Raw genomic sequence first — 25,602 nt, 5'->3', positions numbered from 1 at the left:
TCATATTTTATGGCATTTCTGGGGCTGGAACATTCCTACTCTCTGTAATTTTGAACCCCCAACTGCTTCCTGAGGACACCCCAGAACTTCATGTCCAGCAGAGCAGATGTTCTTCCCCGCACATTCACCTGTACCCCCAGGAAGAAAACAACAAAAGAGACTGGCCTTTTCCCAGGCAGCATTTTATTCTAATGAAGCTCAGAGGTGCCCTCTTCACTGAAGGCCCCTTCCCCTGCCCTCTGGGGAGAGAGGAGATGCAGAAGAAAGAGGAGGGGAGGCAGAAGGGCTCGGCAGACAGACTGGGTCCCAGAGTTTAGCGAGTGAGGGGGAGGGAGAAGCGCATGGACGCTGGTCCTGCTCTAAGGAGACACATTCCCATGTCAGCCCCACATCTGTCAAGCCCATCCCAGGGAGGAAGGTTTTCAGATCTCAGAGGATGTGGATGAAGGGGCCCATGGGTACATGGCATGAACAGGGTCACCAAGAGCAGAGCTCTGGGCTTCCCTGGTGGCGCAGTGGTTGACAGTCCGCCTGCCGATGCAGGGGGCACAGGTTCGTGCCCCAGTCCGGGAAGATCCCACATGCCACGGAGCGGCTGGGCCCATGAGCCATGGCCGCTGAGCCTGCGCGTCCGGAGCCTGTGCTCCGCAACGGGAGAGGCCACAACAGGAAGAGGCCCGCGTACCACCAAAAAAAAAAAAAAAAAAAAAAAACAGAGCAGAGCTCTTCCCACTGAGAGCACAGCCACCTCAGCAGGCAGCTGGGAATTCTGGGGAATCAACCAGAAAAGCCCTGAGTTTCAGTCTCCAGACAATTGCTTGGGCAGTCGAAGCAACTTTCATGCAGTGAAGATGAGGCTTCTCTGAAGGGATGGGACGCCCCAGGGTGCTGCCCCAGATTGCAGGTTCTGATTCACCTCACTGGGTGAATTAGTGAACTTCTAATCCTCTCCACCCTCAGCTCCCATTTCAACCCAAGATCTCCTTTCGGTTTCAGCTGCCTCTGTGGGGTCAGAGAACTCCTAGCCAAGGCAGATAGACTCCCGGATGCCTTCAAGACAATTTCGAAGCAAGAAAAATTAAGGTTCAAAATCACCCTGGAGTATGAAGGAAAGAGCCACATTTCCTTGAATTCAACAAGCATTGGAGTTTAAAGTTTGAGCTTGGGGGCCACTCCTGACATGGTTCTGATGGGATGTAGGGTTATTTACAGATAAAAAGAAACTCATTGTCACAGGAGGCATCATTCCATGACTGCAGTGAGGACATCTTTATATCCGCACAGTGTTCATTGTTCCCAGTGTTGTTGGGCTCACCTGGAATCCAGAACCTATCAAAGGAAAAAAACAGAGAAAAACATATTTCCAATGAATAACTGAGAGATTTCAACCCCAGCTTTGGTGCCGGGTGATAGCATCTCAAGTTTTTCCATGCCTGAGAGGAAGGGGACCAGTGATCTGTCAACCTCTGAGCCTGCAATCACCCCCCAAGTTAGGGCCACACCAGCCCACAACTCTCAAGGCCCTACAGGAACCCACAGTGCAAAGACCTAAACTTAGAACGAGGTCCCTGCCATGTCTGGGTGGACAGCCATGCTGCCAAACCGCAGAGGGCACCGAGAGGCCATGAATTTGTCCCCAGTTTCACAGCCAATTAGTGGCAGAGGTCAGCTAGATCTCTGTTCAATGCTGCTGCCCCTGGATGATGGGGAAGAATCACAAACCCTGTGGTCAGTAGGAACTATCACTCCACTCTTCATGCCCTGGCCCTGGCCCAAGAGAGCCAGCCTGGGAAGGAGGGTTCTCGGGGCTTACTTCACACTCTGGACCTTGTTGAACAGCGAGTCATCCACCCAGTACCAGTACCCCTCACTCCCTGCTTTGCTCAGGCCGATCCAGTAGAGAAGTCCACCTGCAGTCCTGTAGAGACACTCCTGCAGAGAGACAGAATGAGCAGAGGTGCTGCCACGACTCCGAGTTGGAGCATCTGTCTCTCTGGGAGTTCTTCACCCATCCTCAGTGACAGCCCGTGAACCCACAGACACAGGGTTAGGAGTCTAGACTCTGACTCCAGAGCCCATGATCTCACCTGCTCTGCTAACCCACCTCCAGATGAAAGGAGCTTGTTCAATATTCTGCCTAACCAGGTAGGGGACTTCTTGGGTCAGACAGTGTCATTAATGCTATTCACAAATACTCCTATTTTCTGGGCACATGGAAAGATTGTACTACCCTGCCCTCTTTGAAGCTACAAATACTGCATCATTTTTTTGGCCAATGAAATGTGAGCTGAAGGGATGTCCGTTGCTTCCAGCAGAAGCTTTAAGAGCCAACACACAATGTGCCATGTTCCCTTTTCTCACCTCAGCAATTGTGGAAACATATGTTGAGATGAAATCTCCTTTGACCTAAGCCCTCAGTAACCACAGTGAGCAGAACCCCTTGCTGGCCCTCATTGGACATGCAGTGTACAAGTGAGAAGTAATTCTGAAGAATTACTGATATTTGGGGACTTTTGTCACCGCAGCATAATCTCGCCCATCCTGCCTGATACAGCTACCAATACACCCCCTTCCTAGAGCCCACAGGACAGCACTCACCTGTTCACTCTCTGAGGTGACTGAGGTCAGGTGTGAATCCCTGGACAAGCAGAACTGCTGGGCACTGTACCAGGTCCTTGTGACTTGAGAAAAGTAATAGAAGTTCCCCCTGAAGTACTTCCAGCCTTGAGAAACCATCTGTAGGATGTCATCTGGAGAACAAGAGTGAAATATGTACTCTGGTGTTCCTGTTTTCTCTGGTGCTGGCTAGGTAGGGATACTTGAGTGGGATCCCAGAGACAGAGTGAATGGGGCTGGGCTCTGGGGTCTTTGGGTCCTTGTGTAGGAGCTTGGGGACATTCCCTCAGATCCTGAAAGTCTGACTGAGATTGGTAGAGTCTCTGGGCTCAGAGAGGGGAGAGTGAGAGAGGCTGAATCAAGAATCTGTGTCTCTTGTGGGGAGGAGTAATTTTCCATTGGCCATCACAAGTGTCTGAGCCCCTGGGCTCTAGGTAGAGACTAATGGAAAATGGCTGGCTTTGGATCAGGACAAAGAGACTCCCTAATGCCTTCATATTCTATGCCTCGGTGTGGGAACCCTGGCTGGTCCCTAGTGCCTTCTCTCCTGAACAGCCCCTAAGCCCTCCCCAAACCAAGTGCTGAGCCCTCTCTTCTTAACCTTCCAGCCATGGCTGCCCTGCTCCTCTCCCGCTTCCTCCACACACACGAGCCCAGTGGTGTCATGCCTAAGACTGGCAAGGTCCCACAGGCCACTGGTCAACTTGCAACGTTCTTTTCTGAGTCACTTACTTTGCTGTTGGAACAACTGGCTGATATTCTCCAAACCTCTCTGGAGTCCCCGGACCTTTGCGTTTAAAGCACTGGCTTTATCCAAATCTCTTTTTAGCTCCGGGATTTGGGCATTGAACTTATCGACTTCTTCCCAACTACTTGTTAGCATCTGCAACCGTGCATTGGCTTCCTTCATGCTGGTTTCCAACCTCCGGATCTGAGAATGCACACGATCCAGGCTGGCATTCACCATCTGGACCTGAATGCCAGCTGCTGCCACGCCACCTCTATTCCTCTTTATTTCAGAACTCAGGGTGTTGATGTTGTCCACACGACCTTTCAGCAACCGGGCATTGGTCTTGACATCTGATATTGTGCCCATAGACCAGGGATCTGGATATGAGAAAGTCAAGAGGTCAGCCAAGGGGATCCCCAGGGACTGGAGTGGGGCTGTTGCCAGGGTAATAAAAGGAAGGGGAGGGAAGGGATGGGCTCAAGCTTCCTAAGGACCCAACCCAAGGAGCAGTTGCCTACCCTGCACTCATTCATAATGTATTCATTCAACAAACATGCGATGGGCACCTTTCATGCACCAGGAACTCTGGGAGAGGCAGATCATGCAAAGATCGACAAAACATGGACTCTCTGTTAGAGGATCTCACAGGTAAGCAGAAGAGGGGGTTAGAACCCAGTTCTAAATTTTCTTTGCCTGTTCACGGCGCATTTGGTAAAGGGATGCCTTCAAACACCCCTTTGTCATACTTCCCATGTCCCTCTGGGCCGCACGGCTTATGACTGCCCATAAGCCCCTCGCGGCTATGGAAGGGAGAGCCTATGCAGACTTCTAATCTGGAGGTGATCTCTTCTCCAGAGAATACAAAAAGGGAGAATTACGAAACCACTTCTTCTCTTCCCTTGTCCCACCCCCTGTCACACTCTGTTCAGGCCACAGGCTTAGGTGCCATAGAGGAAACCAAAAGTAAGCCAAGTGGGCTCAAAGCAGAGGAAACTCTGCTCAGACCCTCCAAGTCCAAGACCAAATATGTCCTGAGGCCTTGAAGGGAGAGTGCAGGTGTTCCCTCCACCTGCTTTCTGGGGACCTAATGAGAGGAAGAAGCAGCAGAGGCCATGAGGCTTGGCAAAGCCAGAAGAGGGAGAAAGATACATCACACATCCAATGAGGAAGTAGGAAGTCTCCCTTGACATGACCTTTGTGGGAGCAGGAGAGTGAAGAGAAGGGGTCCTGTGGGGGGGGGGGCAGTGATCCCTAACACTAACCCTAACCCTAACCCTCACCTGTTGGCCAGGTTCTCCATCTAGTCAGTTGGGGCTGAGGATACAGTTGGGACACCATCCCTTGTGGGGTCAGGAAACATCATGCTCACTGTTGGTGGCTACCCACAAGGCTCTCAATCAAAGGGACATGAAACTCAGAGAGGAAGGAGGAAATGACACAGGATGAAGATGGGCAAACATTTCTTGCGGACAAAAGAGCGTGTCCTAGAGCACAAGCATGCTGATCCCTGTCAGGAAAATCTCCCCGGAATTGGAAAGGAAGGAGCAGCAGCTGATCTTACTGGGGACAGGAGTGGGTGGGTGGGGTGGAGATGGGAGGGGACTCTCTGACTGCACGTGGCAAGAGGGGAAACAAGACAAATGAAAAAGCCAGAGGCAGGAGAGACCAGCAGAGAGCGGGGGAGAGAGGGAGCCAACTGGCCATGGGGAAGGATGGAACCCAGATGGAAGCTGAGGACTTACAGAGAATGGCCTGCAGCAGGACGGAGGCGACCAGAACCAGCATCAGGAAGATGATTGCAGATGACTGTGAGAAGTCTTCCCAGAACCAGAGATGGACGCGCCTTGGGAGGAGGCTCTGCAGGAAGAAAAGGAGAACGTTCGTTGGACCAGCAAACTGTGGGTTTGGGCACAGAGCCCTGAGCAGATTCTGCACTGTAACCCTCGTGGCATAGGTGCTCCTGGCCAGCTCTCTCCCCAAAGTCCTTTTATCTAGAGGAAAAGGGAAGTGACCCCCAGAAGTCACTGTGTTATCCCAAAGTTCCCCATTCCTGGCTTAAGCACCTAGGCTACAGCTCGGTCCTCTTCTCAAGGGCCTGAGCTTTCAGGAAGAGGCCATTTGTCGTCTTCTCCGGGGGTCTATTACATAGGCACTTTAACTACCTTGTCCTCAGGCTAAGCTTTTTCTCTTATAAGACGGCTCTCATCCATCTTCCATCCTGCCATCCATTCACCCCACAAATACATATTGAATGTCTTCTAGATACCACGCACTGTGCTAGGACTGAGACACAAAGCTGAATAACTCACAGTCCTTGTACTCAAAGGGCTCACCATCTGGTAAGAAAGACATACCTGAGCAAATAAATTACAATACAGGGTGATAAGCATAATGATAGAAGAATATGTACAGTTCAAGGGAAGTACAGAGACTGGAGTCATTTTAAGAAATTCCAGGTAGAGGGATTAGCATATTGGAAAGTATGGAGTGCCTGGCAAATTATAGGTAGTTTGGCACTGTTGGAGTATAGAGTATCAATATATGACCTGAGCAGGGAGGGCTTGGGCTAAGGAGGCACCTGGGGTCAGATCATAAAGATCCTTTTGGGTTGTGTTAAGGAGCTTGAACTCTGGCTTATAGGTGATGTGGAGCCAGTGAAGGACTTTAGGCAGGAGAGAGACAAGGACAGGAACACTGAAGAAAAATCAATCTGATTGTGGTGAGGAGCAGAGATCAGGGTGTGGGGAGTCTGGAAGCAGGGAGACCAGTAAGGAGACCACTGCAATAAAATATTCTACTTCTGTTTAGGGCATCTTAGATGGTATAATATCCCTCTATAAAATAGGGCTTGGAGATTCAAACTGTAAATGTAAGATTTGGCTTCTCCTCTCTGCTTCCTGCATTTGTGAGGGTCTCAGACAATGTGGGTGGCTCAGCAATATCAGACCACGAGCTGCTCTTTCATTCATGGGAGATGCTCAGGGCAGAGAGGAGCTGATTTGGGGCTCCATGAGGGACAAAGTTTTCTCCTGGGAAGCTTCTGACACCTTGAAGAAATCTGCCAAATCTGAGAAACCTGGTATATAACAGATTCTAAACAAATATTTCTTGGAAGGTAGGAAAGAGAGGAGGGAAGAGAGGAAGAGAGGGAGGAAAGGAGAAAAAGAAGGAACTCAGTCCAGATAATTGGATGGACGGAGGGATGGATGGGTGGATGTATGGAAGATGGATGAATGGATGAAAGAGAAGTGAATGGAATAGTTGATGGCTGATCATGACTCAACTCTGAGATTCCAGCCTGTGGACCGGAATCTGTCTTCTAGAAGCTACTGCATCTTTCTATGGCCTCCAGCAGTTCTCATTCATTCCCATAATAAAGGCATGAGGCAAGTGTGGTTTTAAACCTTACCCAAAAATGCATAACAACTCTGGCCACAGGACTAGAAACCTGACCTGGCTTCACTGACCCTTAGCCAGTGGAGCTGGATGACAGGTTGGTGTCAAGGACCAAGGTTGGAGGCTAAATGACCAGGGCTAAGGAAATAGCTACCTTTACTTGCAGAGGCTTCTACTGCCTTTGATATTTGAGAGGATCCCACCTCCCTCTCTGACTGGTTCATTGTGCTTACAGACCCGTTGCTGCTCCCCTCTCCAGGCCGAATAGGCCTCAGACTAGAGCTATTTCTCTGACTGGTTGAGGGAAACCAGAGAGGACTCCACACCACACTTTCCAAGTGTTGGGAAGGAAGCTGGGTCACAAGGATGGTGTTGTATTCATCCTGTCTCATTTCCTCCCTACCCACATAACGTCCAGGCCTGCTGTCTGTTCTAAGCTTTGACGTTAGCTAATCCCACAGACTGAAGGTCTCACTCCTAATTCACTGCCAGTCTCTGAACATTTATAACCACGCCTGTTCTCTTAAAGCCGCTCACCTAGTTGAAGAGCCTTGGTTCTACCAGGGCTCAGAAGGAGTCAGAATGTTCTGTTTCTGGGCTCTCATGCTTGTTACCCAGCCTAATCCCAGGATCACCTCAGCCCTTCTGCTCCTGGTTCCTGGCCTCACATCCACGTCCCAGGGCCTGGGGATGGAGAAGAATGCAAGTTACTTTGGATTCTTGGTAGAAAGCACCACTGGGGTCCTGGTCTCCTCCTGAGGCATTTGAGGGAGAGCAACTGCCACATACCACCTTGGAATGTCTGTCCCCTTCCCTCTCTGTTGAAAAGTTGACTTTCCCCAACCTCTGTTGTTATATAGCATGAGTGATTGGTAGAATGCCCATGTGCCCTCCCAGTGGTCCCAGAAAAGGATCTGGAAGCCTCGCCAAGCTGGGACGGGACTCACTGCGTAAGGTGGGACTGGGCTTGGGGGGCATTTACTCCAAGTGATGGAAATGGAGGCTTCAGGTAGGTGTTCTGCTGATAGCTGGACAAAAGGCTGATCCAGTATGAGGAAGATAGGCAAGAAGCAACCACAATCCTGTGGGCCCTCTGGGGTTTAGAGATGGTTTCTGTAAAAGTCCCGACCATGAGGAGTTACATTTCCCACTTTGCAGGGAAGATGTGGGTCATTAGCTATTTTCCTCTGGCCATGCTTATCCGCAGGTATTTCCTGAGCAGTCTCCGTGCATCCCTCTGGGTGCTCTATGTGACCCCTAACCTGACAGCCCAGAGGAGAAAAGACCAAGTGGGAGGTGGATGCCTCAGCCTCACTTTCCAGCCAGGAAGGAGGACAATTCTCCCAGACATTTAGGAGATCCCCACTCTTCCAAACAGAGGAGGAACTTTGGGCCAGATCTAGAGTGACCAAAAATCACTGCTGTGATGAGAGAGAGGGAAGTCAGTGCTCATTTTTCTGTTGCCCCACTGCCATGCTCCTGGGGTGCTAAGGCCTCCTCTGGATAAGGATGGAAGAAGGAAACAGTTTGGCCACTCTCCCCTTCTCTGGTTGGGACTCTCCTTATGCTTGGAGGTAGACCATAGGCATAATCAATGGGAGTGGAAAAGAGACCAGGGCTGTTTGAAATGCCCCAGCAGAGCTGGGGGTCATCTCCAAGGAGTGGTGACCCGAGTCCCTCCATCCAAGGCACAGAGGAAACTAAAGTGGACAACAAACCAGGAAGAGGGGTTGGAGAGGATGGGAGGAATGGAGGGGAGGGGAGAATGAGATGAGAAAGGAGACAGTTACGACAGCTGGTCAGACTGATCCACAGGCTTCACAGGGGACTCCTGTATATAATGTGATGCCGTATTTGACCAGCAGATCCCAGATAACCAAAGGATTCCCTGCCACTCTGGATGTGTGCCCTGGGAACAGGGGATAGGGCAGAGAAACCAAGAAGAAAGAAATGGTACGTGGGGCCCTTCATCCATCCTTTCCTCTAGAATGCCTGCTCTGCACCAGCTGCAAAGAGAAAGAAAACCATGGACCCTGCCCTCAGAAACAGTGCTTCTCTTGGGAAAACATGGCATCCATCATCCCAGGGAGAAGGGAAGACTTTCCCAAGACCACAGGGGGCCTCCTCAGCTCTCCCTTGACCCTGGGAATGAGTTCCCCTTTTTTAGAACATTGTGTGAGGGCAATGTTTCTCTGGCACAGTGACAATGGGCTAGACCTCAGTGAACAGGCAGTTAAGTCTGGTACCATCATAAATAATGTGGTATGGATATGGGGGAGCTGCCTGGCTGCATGGAAGGATCACTGTGTGCCAGGCAGAGGAGGCTGCTCTGAACTATCCGGGTCAAAGAGCCCTTGCCTGTGTCCTTAGTGAGAGGGCAAATTCATGGCAGGAAAGTAACACAGGGCTCTTGGGAAAAGTATGCATAGTTTCCTTTTGTATCTTTTATTTCTTTATTAATGATATTCATTATAGAAAAAAATCCAGGTGAGTGGATTCCCACGGCTCCTGCCCAGGGACCCCTCCCCCAGAACCGGGGGATTGTGGAATGAGAGCTGACCTTTCACTTCCATGCATAATGCATAAATAACTTGTAATAATAATCATTTAGTCCTTGACCTCATGGATCCTGCTTGGCCACTGGAGTCAAGTTCCCAGTGCCCAGAGTAAGTAAAACCCAGCAAGTGTCCAGTTCTGTCTTAATGGGACTTTTTTGTGCTGCATGTACTACTCAAACCTGTGCTCAAACCCACAAAAAAGAACAGGACCTCCAAAAACCCAAAATCCCGTGACAATATCTCCAATGCCACAATGGGACATTCGTCCTCCATGAAACTAAAGTCATTAAGCCAAGAAATTATAAAATCCCAACATATGTCCACGTTCTGACGAATCATAACACCGTTCATTTTATACACCGAGGATGTGGATGGTTCCCTCCAACTTGCTTTTTCAACCTTAACTACAGGTTTCTTTTCCAAATAATTCCACTTTGCTCTTTTCAGAAAGTAAATGAGATAACTGCTCTCACCTGCAATCGTTCGCTTTTAGTTTCTTTTCCCATCTTGCTAAGGTTACAAACTTCTGTCCCCCACTAAGCTCTCCAGTTGGCCCTTTAGCTGGGTCAGTCTCCCTAATAGAACCTTGAACTTTCATTTGCTTCCTGCTGCTCTCTAGAGATATCCCTTCAGCTGCTGCTTTGATCTAGAACACTTATAATGAGTGTCTTCCGTCATATTTCAAATGGGAATATCCCCAGAGAAGTGGATGGTCTTGCCTCTCATTCATCCACTCAGGCATCCATTTATCCATCCAGTGTAACTTGTCAAGTGCCCTCTGTGTGCCAAGCTCCGTGCTGGATGCTGAGAACTCAGCCTTGAACAGAAGGGCCATGGTTCCTGCCCTGTAGGGGACTGCAATTCTCTCTGCATAATTCTTGGCACCTTGCACGTAAGAAAAATAAAATATATCCCTGATTAAGCCTAAAGCAGAGACAAAAGAAAAATGTAGTTTGAAATGGTGTAATACATGACATTTTTCCAAACTACTTTTATTTAAAACATAGTACAGAGATATAGGAACATGTTTTCATTTCCTGCAAATTGATCTGTTTCTCACAATATATCTGACTCTTAACTACAGGAGAACTACGTGCTCACACTGCCCTTGCCCAGAGCTCCCTTCCCTGGGCGGGGCGGAGGAGAAGGAGAGCTACGTGTCTAAGACCTATTGCAGTGGTCCTCACCCTCAGAGCATGTTTGTAAAGATGCAGCACCCTACCCCCAGAGATTCGGACGTAATTGGTATGGGTTGGGGCTCAAGCATCAGTATCTTTGTTAATTCTTGAGGTGAGTCACATGCAGCCAGGGTTGAAAACCACCTATCCAGTGGACAAACATGAGTCCTGGGATGGCATTCTGGCTCTGCCACACCCCAGTTGGGTGGGTGATCTGTGGACCCCTCCATCGCCTATGCCAGTTCAAGTCAAGTGAGACAACGCTATGTGGAAATATCTTGCTTAGTGCCACATAACAAGAGTTGCCCAGGCTGAAATACTGTATGTTATCACTTATATGTGGAATCTAAAAAATGCAACAAACTAGGGAATATGACAAGAAAGAAGCAGACTCACAGATATAGGGAACAAACTAGTGGTTACCAGTGGGGAGAGGGGAGAGGCAATATAGGGGTAGGAGATTAAGAGGGACAAACTTTTAGGTATAAAATAAGCTACAAGGATATATTGTACATCTGGGAAATATAGACAATATTTTATAATAACTATAAATGGAGTATAACCTTTAAATATTGTGAATCACTATATTGTATACCTGTAATTTAGATGATATTGTACAGCAACTTACTTCAATAAAAACATGAAAGTAAGAAAGAAAGAAAGTAAGAAAGAAAGAAAAGAAAGAAAGAAAGAAGGAAAATAGACTTAAAAAAAAAAAAGAGTTGCCCAGCCTGGATGCTTGGGTTTTTTTGTTTGTTTGTTTGTTTTTTCTTTTAAAGAGACAGACTTTATTTTAAGGATTTTTACATTGAAGAATTCAAAAAGTGGTACGTTTTTGGAACATACTGATCTGTATTTAAAAGGAACCATTGACAAAGATTCAACAGAAATAATCAGAACAAGCAGGAACATACAGTTAATACTACTGAAACCTACTAAAATATCTCCAGGACATATGGTTTATCCAACATAATGATACCTCTAAGTGCTGTCACTGATATGAAACTGACTGCTTCTTACTTTTCTAAACACATAGTGGTATAATTAACAACATTCAATCACTTCTGTTCTTTCCTGAATATACAAAAATTAAAATACCAACTAAAAAAATAATATATTCTTCTCTTTAAACGTTTCTTACAGATACAATTTCAATATTTTCATTCAATAGTGGTGTGGTTTAAGAGATTTTTCATTCACGAGTCAAACAACAATCCACCCAAAGGGAACTGAGCCTATAGACTAGGCTCATAGAGCAAATAAAGAGTTCTGGAATGAAGCAACTGACATTGCTAAAATACAAAACAGATAAAATTCTTAGAAAGTACATGCAATAAGCTCTACTAAGCAGCTGGCCACAGATCTAGAACATTTGACAACTTTACTGGTGATTTCAATGGGACTCCAGATGTTTCCAAACTTGAACTCTCATCTTAGGCTTTGTATTTTGCTTTTCCAGTTTCACTAATGACAAAAACATGATTCAAATCCCTGAAGTATTCATTATCGTCAAGAGCATATCCTACAACAAACTTGTCTGGAATTTCGAATCCAACAAAGTCAGCCTATATCCAACACTTCGAGGGGTCCTTGTCACCAGCAAGTTTGCAACCTTGACCATCTTTGGATTATGCTGCTTGACCAAGGAAAGCAAGGTTTGCATTGTTTTGCCAGTGTCAATTATATCTTCAACAATCAAGACATCTTTTCCAGTGAAAGTTAAGAGATCATCTCCACCAATTACTTTTATGTTGCCTGTTGGCTGGTCATTACAGTAGCTTGTCAGTCTGATAAAGTCTACAGTCATAGGAATGCATCTATCACTATTTCTGTTCAGTACTTTGATGTAATCCAGCAGGTCAGCAAAGAATTTATAGCCCCCCTTGAGCACGCAGAGGGCCACGATGTGATGGCCTCCCATTTCCTTCATCACATCTCAAGCAATCCATTCAGTCCTGTCCATAATTAGTCCAGGAGGAATAAATACCTTTTCCAAATCCTCAGCATAATGATTAGGTATACAAAATGAATCTAGGTCATAACCTGGTTCATTATCACTAACCTCAAATCCAAATAGTTTCTCTCATCTAACAGTAGGGGGAAAAAATCACCAAAAAGAGTTAAGTGATTCCTTAAAAGCCCAAACTTCTAGAAGTCTGAGATTGTTATAATCAACCCATGAGGTGCCTTTATAGAGATGCTCTAAGGCTGTTTGTGTAAGACCGCGTATTGGTCATCTTGGTATGTCCAGTCCCAAGACGCTGGGGCTGCGGGTCACCACAACGGAGCTGGCTGGCGTGCTGGAGTGCAGGCTGATTGTTGAATGAAAATGTCTGGCAGCATTGGTCCAGAGTTAAAGAGTCTTGAACCAGAAATGGAAAAGAAAAGTGAGCCACCTTGTGGCCAAAAAACAAACCTCAAGACTCTGTAGCCTAAGTGCTCTTGGGTTGCAAGTGTGTGCACGGGGCCTTGAGAAGAGTGGCCTACCGCCTGTCGGTCACACACATGGAACACAGAACACGTGCCCAGAAAATCAAAAACACACCCAGAACTTCTCACCAGAGTGAATCAGATGCCACCACTGCGTGACTGAGACAGTAATGCACAGTCTCAGAGATATCGGAGGTTCTTCAGGGGACATATCCGGAGTCTTCTCTGATGGCCAACCTTCCTTGATCCTGCCCCATTTTCCAAGTCTTCCCATTGAGTCTGAGAGCAAGGGGTTCCCTTCCCAATAAATTCTTTTTATGCTTAAATTATGCAGACATGGGCTTGTAAATCCAATCAAGAACCCTGAGTGGCATATCCACCAAGATAGCTCCGGGCTTCCCTGGTGGCACAGTGGCTGAGAGTCTGCCTGCCGATGCAGGGGACACAGGTTCGAGCCCTGGTCTGGGAAGATCCCACATGCCGCGGAGCAACTGGGCCCGTGAGCCAAACTGCTGGATCCTGTGCTCTGCAACAAGAGAGGCCACAATAGTGAGAGGCCCGCGCACCACGATGAAGAGTGGCCCCCACTTGCCGCAACTGGAGAAAGCCCTCACACAGAAATGAAGACCCAACACAGCCAAAAATGAATAAATAAATAAATAATAATTAAAAATGAATATCTGCTGGAAAAAAAAAGAGATAGCTCCTTTCCTATTGACTGACAGTTTTCCCAAAGTGTGTTGCATGGGACACTAGTCCAGAAGTATGCTCTGCCCAAAAAGGGTTCCAAGATTAAATAAGTTTGGTAAATATTCCATGCTGTGTGCCTTTTTAGAGATTCATGGTAACTGTGAGCATATTAAAGATTCTGAGACATCCTATGTTAAGAAAAGCTGTTTAGGGAATTCCCTGGTGGTCCAGTGGGTAGGACTCCATGCTTTCACTGCCGACGGCCTGAGTTTGATCCCTGGTCGGAGAACTAGGATCCCACAAGCCGTGCAGCACAAAAAAATAGAAAAGCTGTTTAACATTGTTTATATCAGAGGTTTCCATTACTGCTTTTCTTTTATGCTTACATGATGGATGACACTTCTCACTCTGACAAACCCTGGCCTAAAGCCATGAAAGGAAGATTCAGAGAGACTGCAGTTTCCTCAGATTTCCAAGTTCTAGTTTGCTCTGAAGTCTTGCCACCTTCCCAGTTTAATCTCACAAAGACTCATGGCCCCTTCACAGGTGTCCATGCTAAGCAGAGAATATCAGCACCATTCTGTTGAATAATCTGTACCTTCCGCATTAATTTCAGATGTTTCCTTTGTTTGACATTTATAAACTGTTTTATTCGGGCGTCTGTTAAGGGTCTATTTTGTTTCAGTCATCTTTTGATTCTGTCAGTATTACCAAACTAATAACTGCTTTACAAAATATCTTAAAATATGACAGGTCCCCTTTTTTAACCTTTTTATTAATTAAAATTTTCTTAGCCATCCTTAACTTGTTTTTTCAAATTAACTTTTGGCAAGTTACAAAAACAAAGTCCTATTAAGAGTGTAAGTGAAAAAAAGAAGTGTGGACTTCCCTGGTGGCACAGTGGTTAAGAATCCGCCTGCCAATGCAGGGGATACAGGTTCGATCTCTAGTCGGGGAAGATCCCGCATGTCGTGGGGCAGCTAAACGCGTGCGCCACCACTACTGAGCCTGCGCTCTAGAGACCGCGAGCCACAACTACTGAGCTCTGCGTGCCACAGCTACTGAAGCCCGTGTGCCTAGAGCCCGTGTTCCACAACAAGAGAAACCACCGCAATGAGAAGCCCGCGCACCGCAACGAGGAGTAGCCCCCTCTTGCCACAATTAGAGAAAGCCTGCGCACAGCAACAAAGACTCAATGCAGCCAAACATAAATAAATAAATAAAAGAGTGTAAGTAAAGCTCAATTTTAGTAAATTCAGTAATTTTAGTAAAGCTGTAAAATAATTTGGGAAGATTTGGTGTCCTTAAAAATAGTCTTCAGGGCTTCCCTGGTGGCGCAGTGGTTGAGAGTCCGCCTGTCGATGCAGGGGACACGGGTTCGTGCCCCGGTCCGGGAGGATCCCACATGCCGCGGAGCGGCTGGGCCCATGAGCCATGGCCGCTGAGCCTGCGCGACCAGAGTCTGTGCTCCGCAATGGGAGAGGCCACAACAGTGAGAGGCCCGCGTACCACAAAAAAAAAAAAAAAAAAAAAATAGTCTTCATACCTAGATGCACATGAAGTTTCTCTATTTCCTTTATATCTGTCAGTCAACATTTTTCAGTTTTAATGTAAGTCCTAACTTTTTTTTAAGAGAAGACAAAGTTATTATTTGCATATGACTTTTTTTTACCTATGAAATATGAAAGAAGCATCTGGAAGACTTACGTACATTGATAAGAGAGTTCAATAATCATATGGACAAAAATAATCCACATGAGTAACTTTCCTTGATATTAAAAATATGGATATGCAGAGAAATTGAGAGGATTCCAGATATATCTAGGAAAAGAATTAACAGGACTGGATAGTGGGTTTTGTATAGAGTGTAGCAGGATTAATACAATTTTTCAGAATGTTGTGTGGCTTCCTTTTGCCCTACCATCACTCTGCAGTAGAATCATGTTGGATTATATAATCTCATTCAATTTTAGAGTCCAGACTGTTGCCTCCAGATAACATTTTTCAAAGTTCTTGGCCTTCCTTGTCTCAGCACTGCTGGTGTGACTTTTGGCTACTTTATTCATTTTGTTCTTTTCATTTCGGTTGGGTGGAAGTGGGTTTGGTTAGCTAGTCAGCTCCTAGAAAACCGTCTGTAAGGTTCTCTGTGACTATCTATCGCTCACTCTTTTATGGTTGTTTGATGAAGTAGGAGGAAAAGATCATTTGCTGGAACTAAGAAAGAGTATCTGCTTGGAACTGCATACGGGGAACTGAAAGGCAGACCGAGTATTTACAATAGCATAGAGGAGAATGAAAGAGGAAATTCATCAAAGACAAGGAAATGGACAGGCAGCCCTGAGACCACCTACTTGTAGTAGCCCTATGATCCAAAGTGATCCTGTAAATTTCATATGCTCTCAGACCCTTTGAATAAGGAATTTAGCATGCATGGAAGTAGGCAAGGAAATGCCAAAGGCTCTTTTCTGGACTAACTTAAAAACTTGCAAGTTATGCACTCAGAAAAAATATATATATATCAGTGTAAATATTGTTATCAGGGCATCAAACTATTGAGTGACAACCAATCAGAATTATGGACTTTTTTTTTTTTTTTTTTTTTTTTTGCGTTACACGGGCCTCTCACTGTTGTGGCCTCTCCCGTTGCGGAGCACAGGCTCTGGACGCGCAGGCTCAGCAGCCATGGCTCATGGGCCTAGCCGCTCCGCAGCATGTGGGATCTTCCCAGACCGGGGCACGAACCCGTGTCCCCTGCATCGGCAGGCGGACTCTCAACCACTGCACCACCAGGGAAGCCCAGAATTATGGACTTTTAAGGGTTAAAGGCTACACTTCACAGTACATAACAATCTCTGAAGTCCAGGCATCTTAAAAGACTCCTTTGTTATATGAAAACAGAGCAGGATTATACACTTTCAACAAGTCTTCCCACTGGCAGGAGAATAAAACTAAAGCTCTTTGTGAATATTCTCAATATACCTCTTTATCAGAACTCACTTTAAATAGGTCTGCTTTCCTATAGTTTTACGGGAGGGAATATTTTCTCCTTAAGTTTACAAGATCTTTTTATGAGCCCCATGCTCAAGGTTAAACCTATTCTCAAGGTTAAGTTCACTAGTCCAGGAGAAAAAGAAAGTGCTGAGAAACCTCAATATGGGGGAAAAGAAGGGTAGAAGAGAATTTCAAGCAAATGGAATATGCAGGGATGTGCTCATAGATGTTTAACAACTGGTCCTTTGTTTCTAGAGGGGAACCCTCCTTTGTCATATTTGCTAATTACCGTTGTGTAAATATCCCTACATTAGCCAATTTCAAGTTACGGTCATGATGTCACTGAATGCAGAGTTGGGAAGATATGCACACGATAGGCTCTTGAGGGCCAATAAGGTCCAAATGCCAGCACATCATAAGGGACAAGTAGTATTTTCCAGCTATGGCCCCAATCTATCCAATTATGTGGTTTTTTCCAAGCTTGCTCTCCAGGAAGGAGAGGAGGGGATTCCGATGTAGGTTTGGGACAGAACGTCAGGGGTACTGTCAAATGCCATCAGGGAGACTCAGAGTGGGGAAAAGATGCAAAGACTCAGTATAAAATGGAAGAAAACGAGTCCCTGTTCCTCTTGGAGATCCTCTATTCCAAGAACTTATTTGTCCATTTATACCAATTTCCACCAAGAAAGTGCTATTGCTTGTTGTAAGTTCTCTCTGTAAATTCCAGAATGAACCATTCCTCCTCCCTGGCCACAGGAGACCTGGCTGCCTCCACAACCATAACTGCCTGATGTGGGCAGGGTTCCCTTTTCTTGGTGTGATGTATGGTCATCTTCTCAGGAGACGGTGACTGACAGGGGAACCCCCTGGTTCCTGGGTACTTTCCCAGGGACAAGAACCACAGGGACCACAAAGGCCCCATGTTTGGCCACCAGAGAGATGGGTGGGGGAACAGCTACATGCTACAAGGAATAAAAATCCTTTCCATGGGTGTGGCAACTCCAGGGGACTGGGGACATTTGCCGGGTATATGGGAAGAAATAAGCTGCATCATGGGATTTTAAAACATAAATCTGGGGGCTTCCCTGGTGGCGCAGTGGTTGAGAGTCTGCCTGCCGATGCAGGGGACACAGGTTCGTGTCCCGGTCCGGGAAGATCCCACATGCCGCGGAGCAGGTGGGCCCGTGAGCCATGGCTGCTGAGCCTGCACGTCCGGAGCCTGTGCTCTGCAATGGGAGAGGCCACAACAGTGATAGGCCCACATACAGCAAAAAAAAAAAAAAAAAGTAGACTCAAGAACCCCAAATGACCTGGCAGCTGAGGGCCACCTCTCAGCAGCCTCTGAAGCCCGTGCTGTATTAGTGCTATTGTGGTGATGAACACTTTAATCAAAACCACCAATAAATGCCTACTTTATGCTCCTCATGCTGCATTTTGAAGGGCAGGGAACACGTAGTGCATTTAGAAGGATGTACAGCAGGTGCTGGTGCAGATGTCAGAAACACAGGACAGTGCTGGAGCTGCAAACTTGGTTTCCTCATGCTGTGTACCTTCGGGCAAGTTACCTAACCTCCCTGTGCCTCAGTTCCCTCCTATATAATGGCAGCTAAGACAGCATCTACCTCATAGGATTGCTCTGAGAGTTAATGAGTTAATACACGTTTTGAGGAAGTCTGGCACTCGGTAAGCAAGTGTTGGGTATTATTAAGTAACTAAGACACACAGACTTGACTTCCCAGGCTGTATTTGAGTGCATCCAGCCCTAAACTTGTCCCTAAGCTGTGATCCACTGCCTCTGCTCACACAACAACAAACCCCATTTCCGCCAGGTTTTTTTGTTTTTGGTTTTTGGTCATATTCTGGAAAGGAAGTCTTTAGCTCTGCTTTTGTAGGACACAGACATCCACAAGCTTGATCTTTCCCCCTCCTTAATTCACACTCAGACTCACATATAGGTCCGTCCATCTCTTGTGTTTCTTTCACACGTCTGGTCATTAAACAAAGATCATGTCACTGTAGAGTTCACTTCTCATTAGTCAACAGGAAGAACAGGGAATCCTGTTCCTGAGGGCCCCGCCACTTCTATTCCCTTTGTGTTATTACAATTACACGGATGCTCTCACCTCTAGTGACCCATAGATGGCACTATTACCTTTGGCTGGGCACAGCAGGACTGTGCTGCTTAGAGTAATATTTTTACTATGGGTGTGAATCTGGTCCTCCTTGCAATTCTGTAGGACGGAGTGATAGGTATGATGGAATCCTGGCTTTCCAGGGATGCCAGACCCCCTCAATAAATGTGGCCAGTGATACTAGTAATCCTATCCCTACCCCTTCCTCCTTAGGCCAGTAAATGGATAAAGACTTCAATAAATGGATAAAGTTGCCAGATTCTTTGAACAGAGAGACAGGTGCTGGCTTCATGGAAGACAGACAGCTGTAGGCCTTATCCCCACGGAGCAGACACAGAGGATCTGTCGTGGTTTTGGGGACCTAGACAGAGTGGAGGTGGCCTCTTTCCCACAAACTGTTGGATACACCAAGCCCTGACAAGTTAGGTCCTGAGAGTCTAGAACCTCTAGAAACACCAGGGTGCCCTGTTGTGAGGCGGCCCCCCAAAACAGGAGTCAGGCGGCAGTGGGACTGCACACTTCCTTGCTCCACCAAGTTGTTCTTACCAAGGTCCTGGTGAAATGACCATTTTGTTTTTGTTATGGTCTGAATGTTTATGTCCCCCAAAATCCATATGTTGAAATCCTAACCCCAGTGTTATGGTATTAGCAGGTGGGGGCTTTGGGAGGTAATTGGATCATGAGGGTGGAGCCCTCATGAATGGGATTAGTGCCCTTATTAGAAGAAACACGAGAGATGACTTCCCTCTCCACCATGTGAGGGTACAAAGAAACAGCAGTTGTCTGTAAACCAGGAAGAGGGCCTTTGCAGAACCCGACTGTGCTGGTACCCTGGTCTCAGCCTCCCAAACTTCAAAACTGTGAGAAATAAATGTTTGCTGTTTAAGCTGCCCAGTCTTTGGTTTTCTGTTATAGATACCTGAACTAAGACACTTTCCAAATTCAATAGGCACTTTCCTCTCTTTGTCTTTTCTTACCTCTTTGCAGCATTCCATCCAAACCCCACCCCCTTCAAACTCCCTGTGCCCTTGGATTTTGTGGTCCCACATGCTCCTGGTTTTCCCCTATTTCCCTGGCTGCTCCTACTCAGAAACCTTCCTGAGTTCCTTTTCTTCTACCTTTCCCCTAGTGTCGGTCTTCCTTGTAGGTCTAATCTTGATGCTCTTCCCTGCTCTCCACACAAATTCTCCCTGGGTAACCTTCCTTCCCTCCTCACTCCCCGATTTTCTCTCAACCTAAATCAGTCAGCCAGACTCCCCTTCACTTGCTTATCACACAGACCCTTCAAAGGCAGTAAAACCTGAACCAGACCTCATCTGTCCACCACAGTTCCTATCCCCTCCCCGGCCCCCAAGTCTGCCCCTGTCTTTATGTCCCCAAGTCACCTAAACCAGAAACCTGAGTATCACCCTTGACTCCTAGGGCTCCTAGTTTCCTAGGGCTGCTGGAAAAAAGTACCACAAACTTGGTGGCTTAACTTAAAACAACAGAATCTTTTCCCCTCACAGTTCTGGAGCCCAGAAGTCTGAAATCAAGGTGTTGGCAGGGCCACGCCCTCCAAAGGCTATGGGGGAGGATCCTTCCTTACCTCTTCCAGCTTCTTGTGGCTCCATGTGGTCCTCAGCTCATGGCAACATCACTTCAATCTCTGCCTCTGTCTTCTCATGGCCTTCTTCTCTGAGTCTCTGTGTGTTGTTTTCTCTTATATAAAGACTCTCCTTGGGTTTAGGGCCCACCCTAAATCCAGGATGATCTTGTCTTGATCCTTGACTTAGTTACATCTGCAAAGACCCTGTTTCCAACGAAGGTCACATGCTGAGGTTCTGGGTGGTCATGAATTTGGTGGGGACATTATTCAACTCACTAAAACTCCTCCACTTCCCTCAACAATCTAACAACTCTACCTGCCTCACACAATGGATCCACTCACTTCTCTTCATCCACACGGTCAGGCCACCACTTCCTGGATCATGGCACCTGGTCCAGGTCTCCAGGCCTCCAGCCCTGCCTTCTATCCACTCCCTACACAGCAGCCAGAACAGGTCAAATCCTGCTCCTTATCTCACAACCTTCAATACACACACACACACACACAGTCCCTGGGAGAAAGCTCAAGCTCCTTAGCCAGGACCCCACTCCCTCTGTAAACTGCTTTTGCCTTCCTCTCTGCCTTAGCCTCTAACAACTAACTGTCCACCTGCTCTGTACTTCTCTTCCTCAGGCTCCAAGCTTAACTGGACCAAAAACGCTCACGCTGCCCATGCCCAGGTCTCTGCAGATGTTCCCTGTGGCTGAAATGCCTCTTAGCCTTCCCAGACTAACCTCACTGCCCGCCTTCAGCACCTCACTGACTCCTCCGAGTCTCAGGTTGGATGTGAATTCCTCTCTTAGATATCCCTGATCCTAGTCATGGAAGATTCCCCTTGGGGCTCTCCCAGCTCCCCAGGCCACCCTCAGCACAGCCCTGGTCCTACTGTACCACGTGTGTTTCCTCAGGCGCTGGGTCATGTTCACCACGCGGCCTCTGCACCTGGCTCAGAGCTGGATGCAACAACAAATAACACATGTGAGTGCCCAGCCTATGTCAGGTGTTGTCCTCAGCATTTTACTTGCTTTAACTCATTTACTTTTCATAACAGCCCTGTGAAGTGGTTAGTATTATTAGTATTATTCCCATTTTTTAGATGTGGAAACTGAGGTGCAGAGAAAGGGGGTAACTTATTCAAAGTAACAAAGCTAGGGACTTCCCTGGTGGTCCAGTGGTTAAGACTTCACCTTCCAATGCAGGGGGTGTGAGTTCTATCCCTGGTCGGTGAGCTAAGATCCCACATGCCTTGGGGCCCAAAAACCAAAACATAAAACAGAAGCAATATTGTAACAAATTCAATAAAGACTTTAAAAACGGTCCACATCAGAGCTTCCCAGGGCAGTGGTTACGAATCCGCCTGCCAATGCAGGGGACACGGGTTCGAGCCCTGGTCCGGAAAGATCCCACATGCTGCGGAGCAACTAAGCCCGTGAGCCACAACTACTGAAGCCCGCATGCTTAGAGCCTGTGCTCCGCAACAAGAGAAGCCACCGCAATGAGAAGCCCGTGGACCACAAGGAAGAGTAGCCCCTGCTCACCGCAACCAGAGAAAGCCCGTGCGCAGCAACGAAGACCCATTGCAGCCAAAAATAAATGTAAATAAAATAAATAAATTTTATTTATAATAAAATAATACATTTAATATTTTAAAAATAAATGTAAATAAATAAATTATAAAATAATTTTTAAATTAAATAAATAATAAATTTAATTAATTAATTTATTTATTTATTCTGTTAGGTCCATATCAAAAAATCTTTAAAAAAAAAAAAAAGCTATTATGCGACAAATTCAGTATTCCAGCACAGGCAGTCTCGCTCCAGAGTCTACTCTATTTTTTTTTTTTTTTGCCGTACGCGGGCCTCTTACTGCTGTGGCCTCTCCCGTTGCGGAGCACAGGCTCCGGACGCACAGGCTCAGCGACCATGGCTCACGGGCCCAGCCGCTCTGCAGCATGTGGGATCCTCCCGGACCGGGGCACGAGCCCGTGTCCCCTGCATCGGCAGGCGGACTCTCAACCACTGCGCCACCAGGGAAGCCCCAGAGTCTACTCTTAATCATTATGCTATAGTCAAATATTTATGGAAATAATTAATTAGTGACTTCATTAGTTAATTCCTTAGTTAATGTAAAATGGAGACACCAAGGTCCAGAAAAGTTAGCTAATTTTTTCCAAGGTCACCTAGGGAGGTCAGAACTTTGACTTAAGCCCCTAGACTCCTAACCTGCCTGAGTTTCGACAAACCTACCAGAAAAGAGAGAGGGAACCAAGAGGTGCAGGGCTTCTGCAGGTGCAGGATGCCTAGGAGGGAGCCCAAGAAAAGAGGGTCACTCCTCCCTTGATACTCTGACCAGAAGTTCTTATTATAGTCAAGGCAGAAGTCCTCCACCACAAAAGAAAGGCACACAAACACTAAGTGCCTTCTGGTGCAATGCAAGAGGAAGTGCCCAGCACCACTCACAAGCTTCTATTGCCAAAAAAAAAATCAAACCAGAACCTGGTCAGGCCTCCAAATCTAATAGCCAGGTTAAAGGAAGTACAGGGGAGGCAGCAACATGATGAAAGACACCAGAGGGACCAACAAAATCCAGAGTGGAAAACTCAGAAGACATGTGATCTAGTTCACACACACACACACACACACACACACACACACAGAGGTAGGTGAACAGTTATAGATTTCAAAAGATTTCTACTCAATCATTATGCTATAGTCAAATATTTATGGAAATAATTAATTAGTGACTTCATTAGTTAATTCGTTAGTTAATGTAAAATGAAGACATCAAGGTCCCTAAACATGTATCAAACAAATAGAATGTGTGGAGTTCATTTGGAAGCTGATTAAAGCAATCTACCTATAGAAAGACACATATGAGATAACACAAAAGCTGTGAACAGTGACTAGATACTTGATGATGTTAAGAATTAGTACTAATTGTAGTTATAATTATTGTCGTTTTTCTAAAGAGTTCTTACTTCTTAGAGATACATACTGAAGTATTTACAGTAGAAATTATATAATATCTGGGATTTGTTTTAAAACAATTTGAGGAAAAACCATAGGGGTGTAGATCAAATAAGATTGGTCAATTGTTGACGCTAGGTAATGGGTGCATGGGTGAGGACATTATACTATTTTCTCTACTTTTGTATTTGCTCAAAAATTTAGAAAAAAAGGCTAAAATAAAAGAGTGCCCAGCACAGTACACGAGGCAGCCACAGTCAACCAGTCAGAGTTAAAATTATAAATCAGCCTTCTCTGGGTGGGAGTGTGGTAATCCTGGGAAGGAGGCTGTGAACCAGGAAAGAACCCAGGGGTCTGGTTAGGGCCAAAAGCCTGACCTTTAGAACCTGGCTTTTTTTTTTTTTTTTTTCTGGCTATTTTTATAGAATGCATTTTTCCTTCTTTCTTTCTTTCATTTTCTTTTTTTTATTTTTTTGTATATATATATGTATATATATATGAATACTTTTTATTTTTATAAGGGAAGGATCTCTTCTTTTTATTTTATTTTTTAAATAATTTTTATTGGAGTATAGTTGATTTACAATGTTATGTTAGTTTCAGTTGTACAGCAAAGTGAATCAGTTATACATATATATATATATATATATCCACTCCTTTTTAGATTCTATTCCCATATAGGCCATTACAGAGTAATGAGTAGAGTTCCCTGTGCTATACAGTAGGTTCTTACTAGTTATCTATTTTATATATGGTAGTATGTATATGTCAATCCCAATCTCCCAATTATCCCTCCACCCCTTTTTCTTTCTTTCTTTCTTCCTTTCTTTTTCTTTCTTTCCTTCCTTCCTGCCTGCCTTCTTTCTTTTCCTTCTTTCTTTCTTTCTTCCTCTTTCTTTCTTCCCTCCTCCCTCCCTCCCTCCCTCCCTCCCTCTTTCTTTCTTTTAATATTTATTTATTTATTTTGCTGCACCAGGTCTTAGTTGTGGCACGAGGGATCTTCACTGGGGCATGAGCGATCTTTTTTTTTTTTTTTTAAATTGCGGCACGCAGACCTATTTGCGTTACGCAAACTCACTGTGGTGGCATGCATGCAGGATCTAGTTTCCTGACCAGGGATCAAACCCAGGCCCCAGGCACTGGGAGCGTGGAATCTTACCCACTGAACCACCAGGGAAGTCTCTCCTTCCTGTCTTTCTTTTCTTTTCTTTTCTTTTTTTGTCTTTTTGTTGTTGTTGTTGTTGTTATTCTCCTTCAACCTTTGGTAAATTTCTTTTATGAAAATTTGAACTTCTTTCAGCTGTAATTAGTGGAACCAAGGAAACTTGAGTTGGTTTACCAAATGTTGAGACCTCCAATTCCATGTCCAGACCTCTTCTCCTACTAGCTCCCAGCCTGCTGGCAAACCTGGGCTTTCCCTCAAAGCAGGAGACTGGGAGAACCCTCTCTGGGGAATCTGACCAGCCCAGGAGCAATATCTTCAAGGTGATGAAACTGATAGATTTCTCTGAAGTTTTTAAAAGGAGTTTTGGAGAGTTGACAGAGTTTGAGGTTGAATATTTTAAAGTGCATAGAAAACTAAACAAACAAGAAAGAGAAAACAATTATTAATTTTTAAGTAGTACAGGAAAGGAAAATACACATCGTGACTCAGCTGTGAATAATTTTTACTTACTCATATTAATATAAATACTGAATTAATGTGCCATATGTTATTTACTGGTTTTCAATGTCCATTTCTACTCCTGCTATGTTCTCCCCTATGTTGCTGGGAGTGAAAGCTAGAAACTATATTTCTAGATTTGCATAAAGCTTGGGATCTGATTGTAATTTTAGATCTGCCACAGAGACATGATTTTTAATTTTTGGCCTATCAATAATTTAGAAGTGTGCTGAAACCCCCAATAGGGATGATGAATTTGTACATTTCTTCCTGTAATTCCATCCATTTTTTTCTTTATCACCAGAAGCTATGTTATTACGTGCATACATGTTTAGAACTGTTATATCTTCTTGGTGAATGTTTTTGTCATTTTCAGTGTCCCTCTCTATCCCTAATGATGCTTTTTGTCTTAAAGTCCTTTTGGTAGGATAGTAATATGGCCACACCAGCTGTTTGTTGTTTGCCTGATATATCATGTTCCATCTCTTTACTTTCAGTTTGTCTGTGTCTTTATGCTTTAGGTGTGTCTGGGGTATTTTTCTTTTTTGTTGTTGAAGTCTAGTTGATGTACAATATTACATAAGTTACAGTATACTGGCTATATTCCCTGTGTAGTACAATCCTTGTAACTTATTTATTTTATACGTAATATGGTAATTCC

At 45.6% G+C, this 25,602-nt stretch overlaps 1 protein-coding gene and 1 pseudogene across 2 annotated transcripts in view; both read right to left on the bottom strand.

The window, feature by feature from the left end:
• Positions 1-1,021: 1,021 nt before the first annotated feature.
• Positions 1,022-10,708, bottom strand: CD207 (CD207 molecule; the record flags this gene model as incomplete). The annotated part of the gene is given in 9 exon segments (XM_081253884.1): positions 1,022-1,050; positions 1,181-1,202; positions 1,206-1,329; positions 1,814-1,932; positions 2,599-2,750; positions 3,349-3,723; positions 5,089-5,150; positions 5,152-5,203; positions 10,675-10,708. Coding segments are annotated over 9 exon segments (969 nt in total).
• Positions 10,709-11,911: 1,203 nt separating this feature from the next.
• The window catches only part of LOC308627574 (hypoxanthine-guanine phosphoribosyltransferase-like), a 28,419-nt pseudogene continuing 14,728 nt past the window's right edge, over positions 11,912-25,602 (bottom strand). The window contains exon 2 of the transcript in view: positions 11,912-12,521. The product of the transcript in view is annotated as a hypoxanthine-guanine phosphoribosyltransferase-like (transcript). The remainder of the gene's footprint in view (positions 12,522-25,602) is intronic.

The sequence above is a fragment of the Mesoplodon bidens genome (genome assembly GCF_964165515.1).
Source record: "Mesoplodon bidens genome assembly, chromosome: 14".
NCBI lineage: Eukaryota > Metazoa > Chordata > Mammalia > Artiodactyla > Ziphiidae > Mesoplodon > Mesoplodon bidens.
The sequence above is the reverse complement of the archived record's forward strand: the minus strand, read 5'-3'. Positions and strand labels throughout refer to the sequence as shown.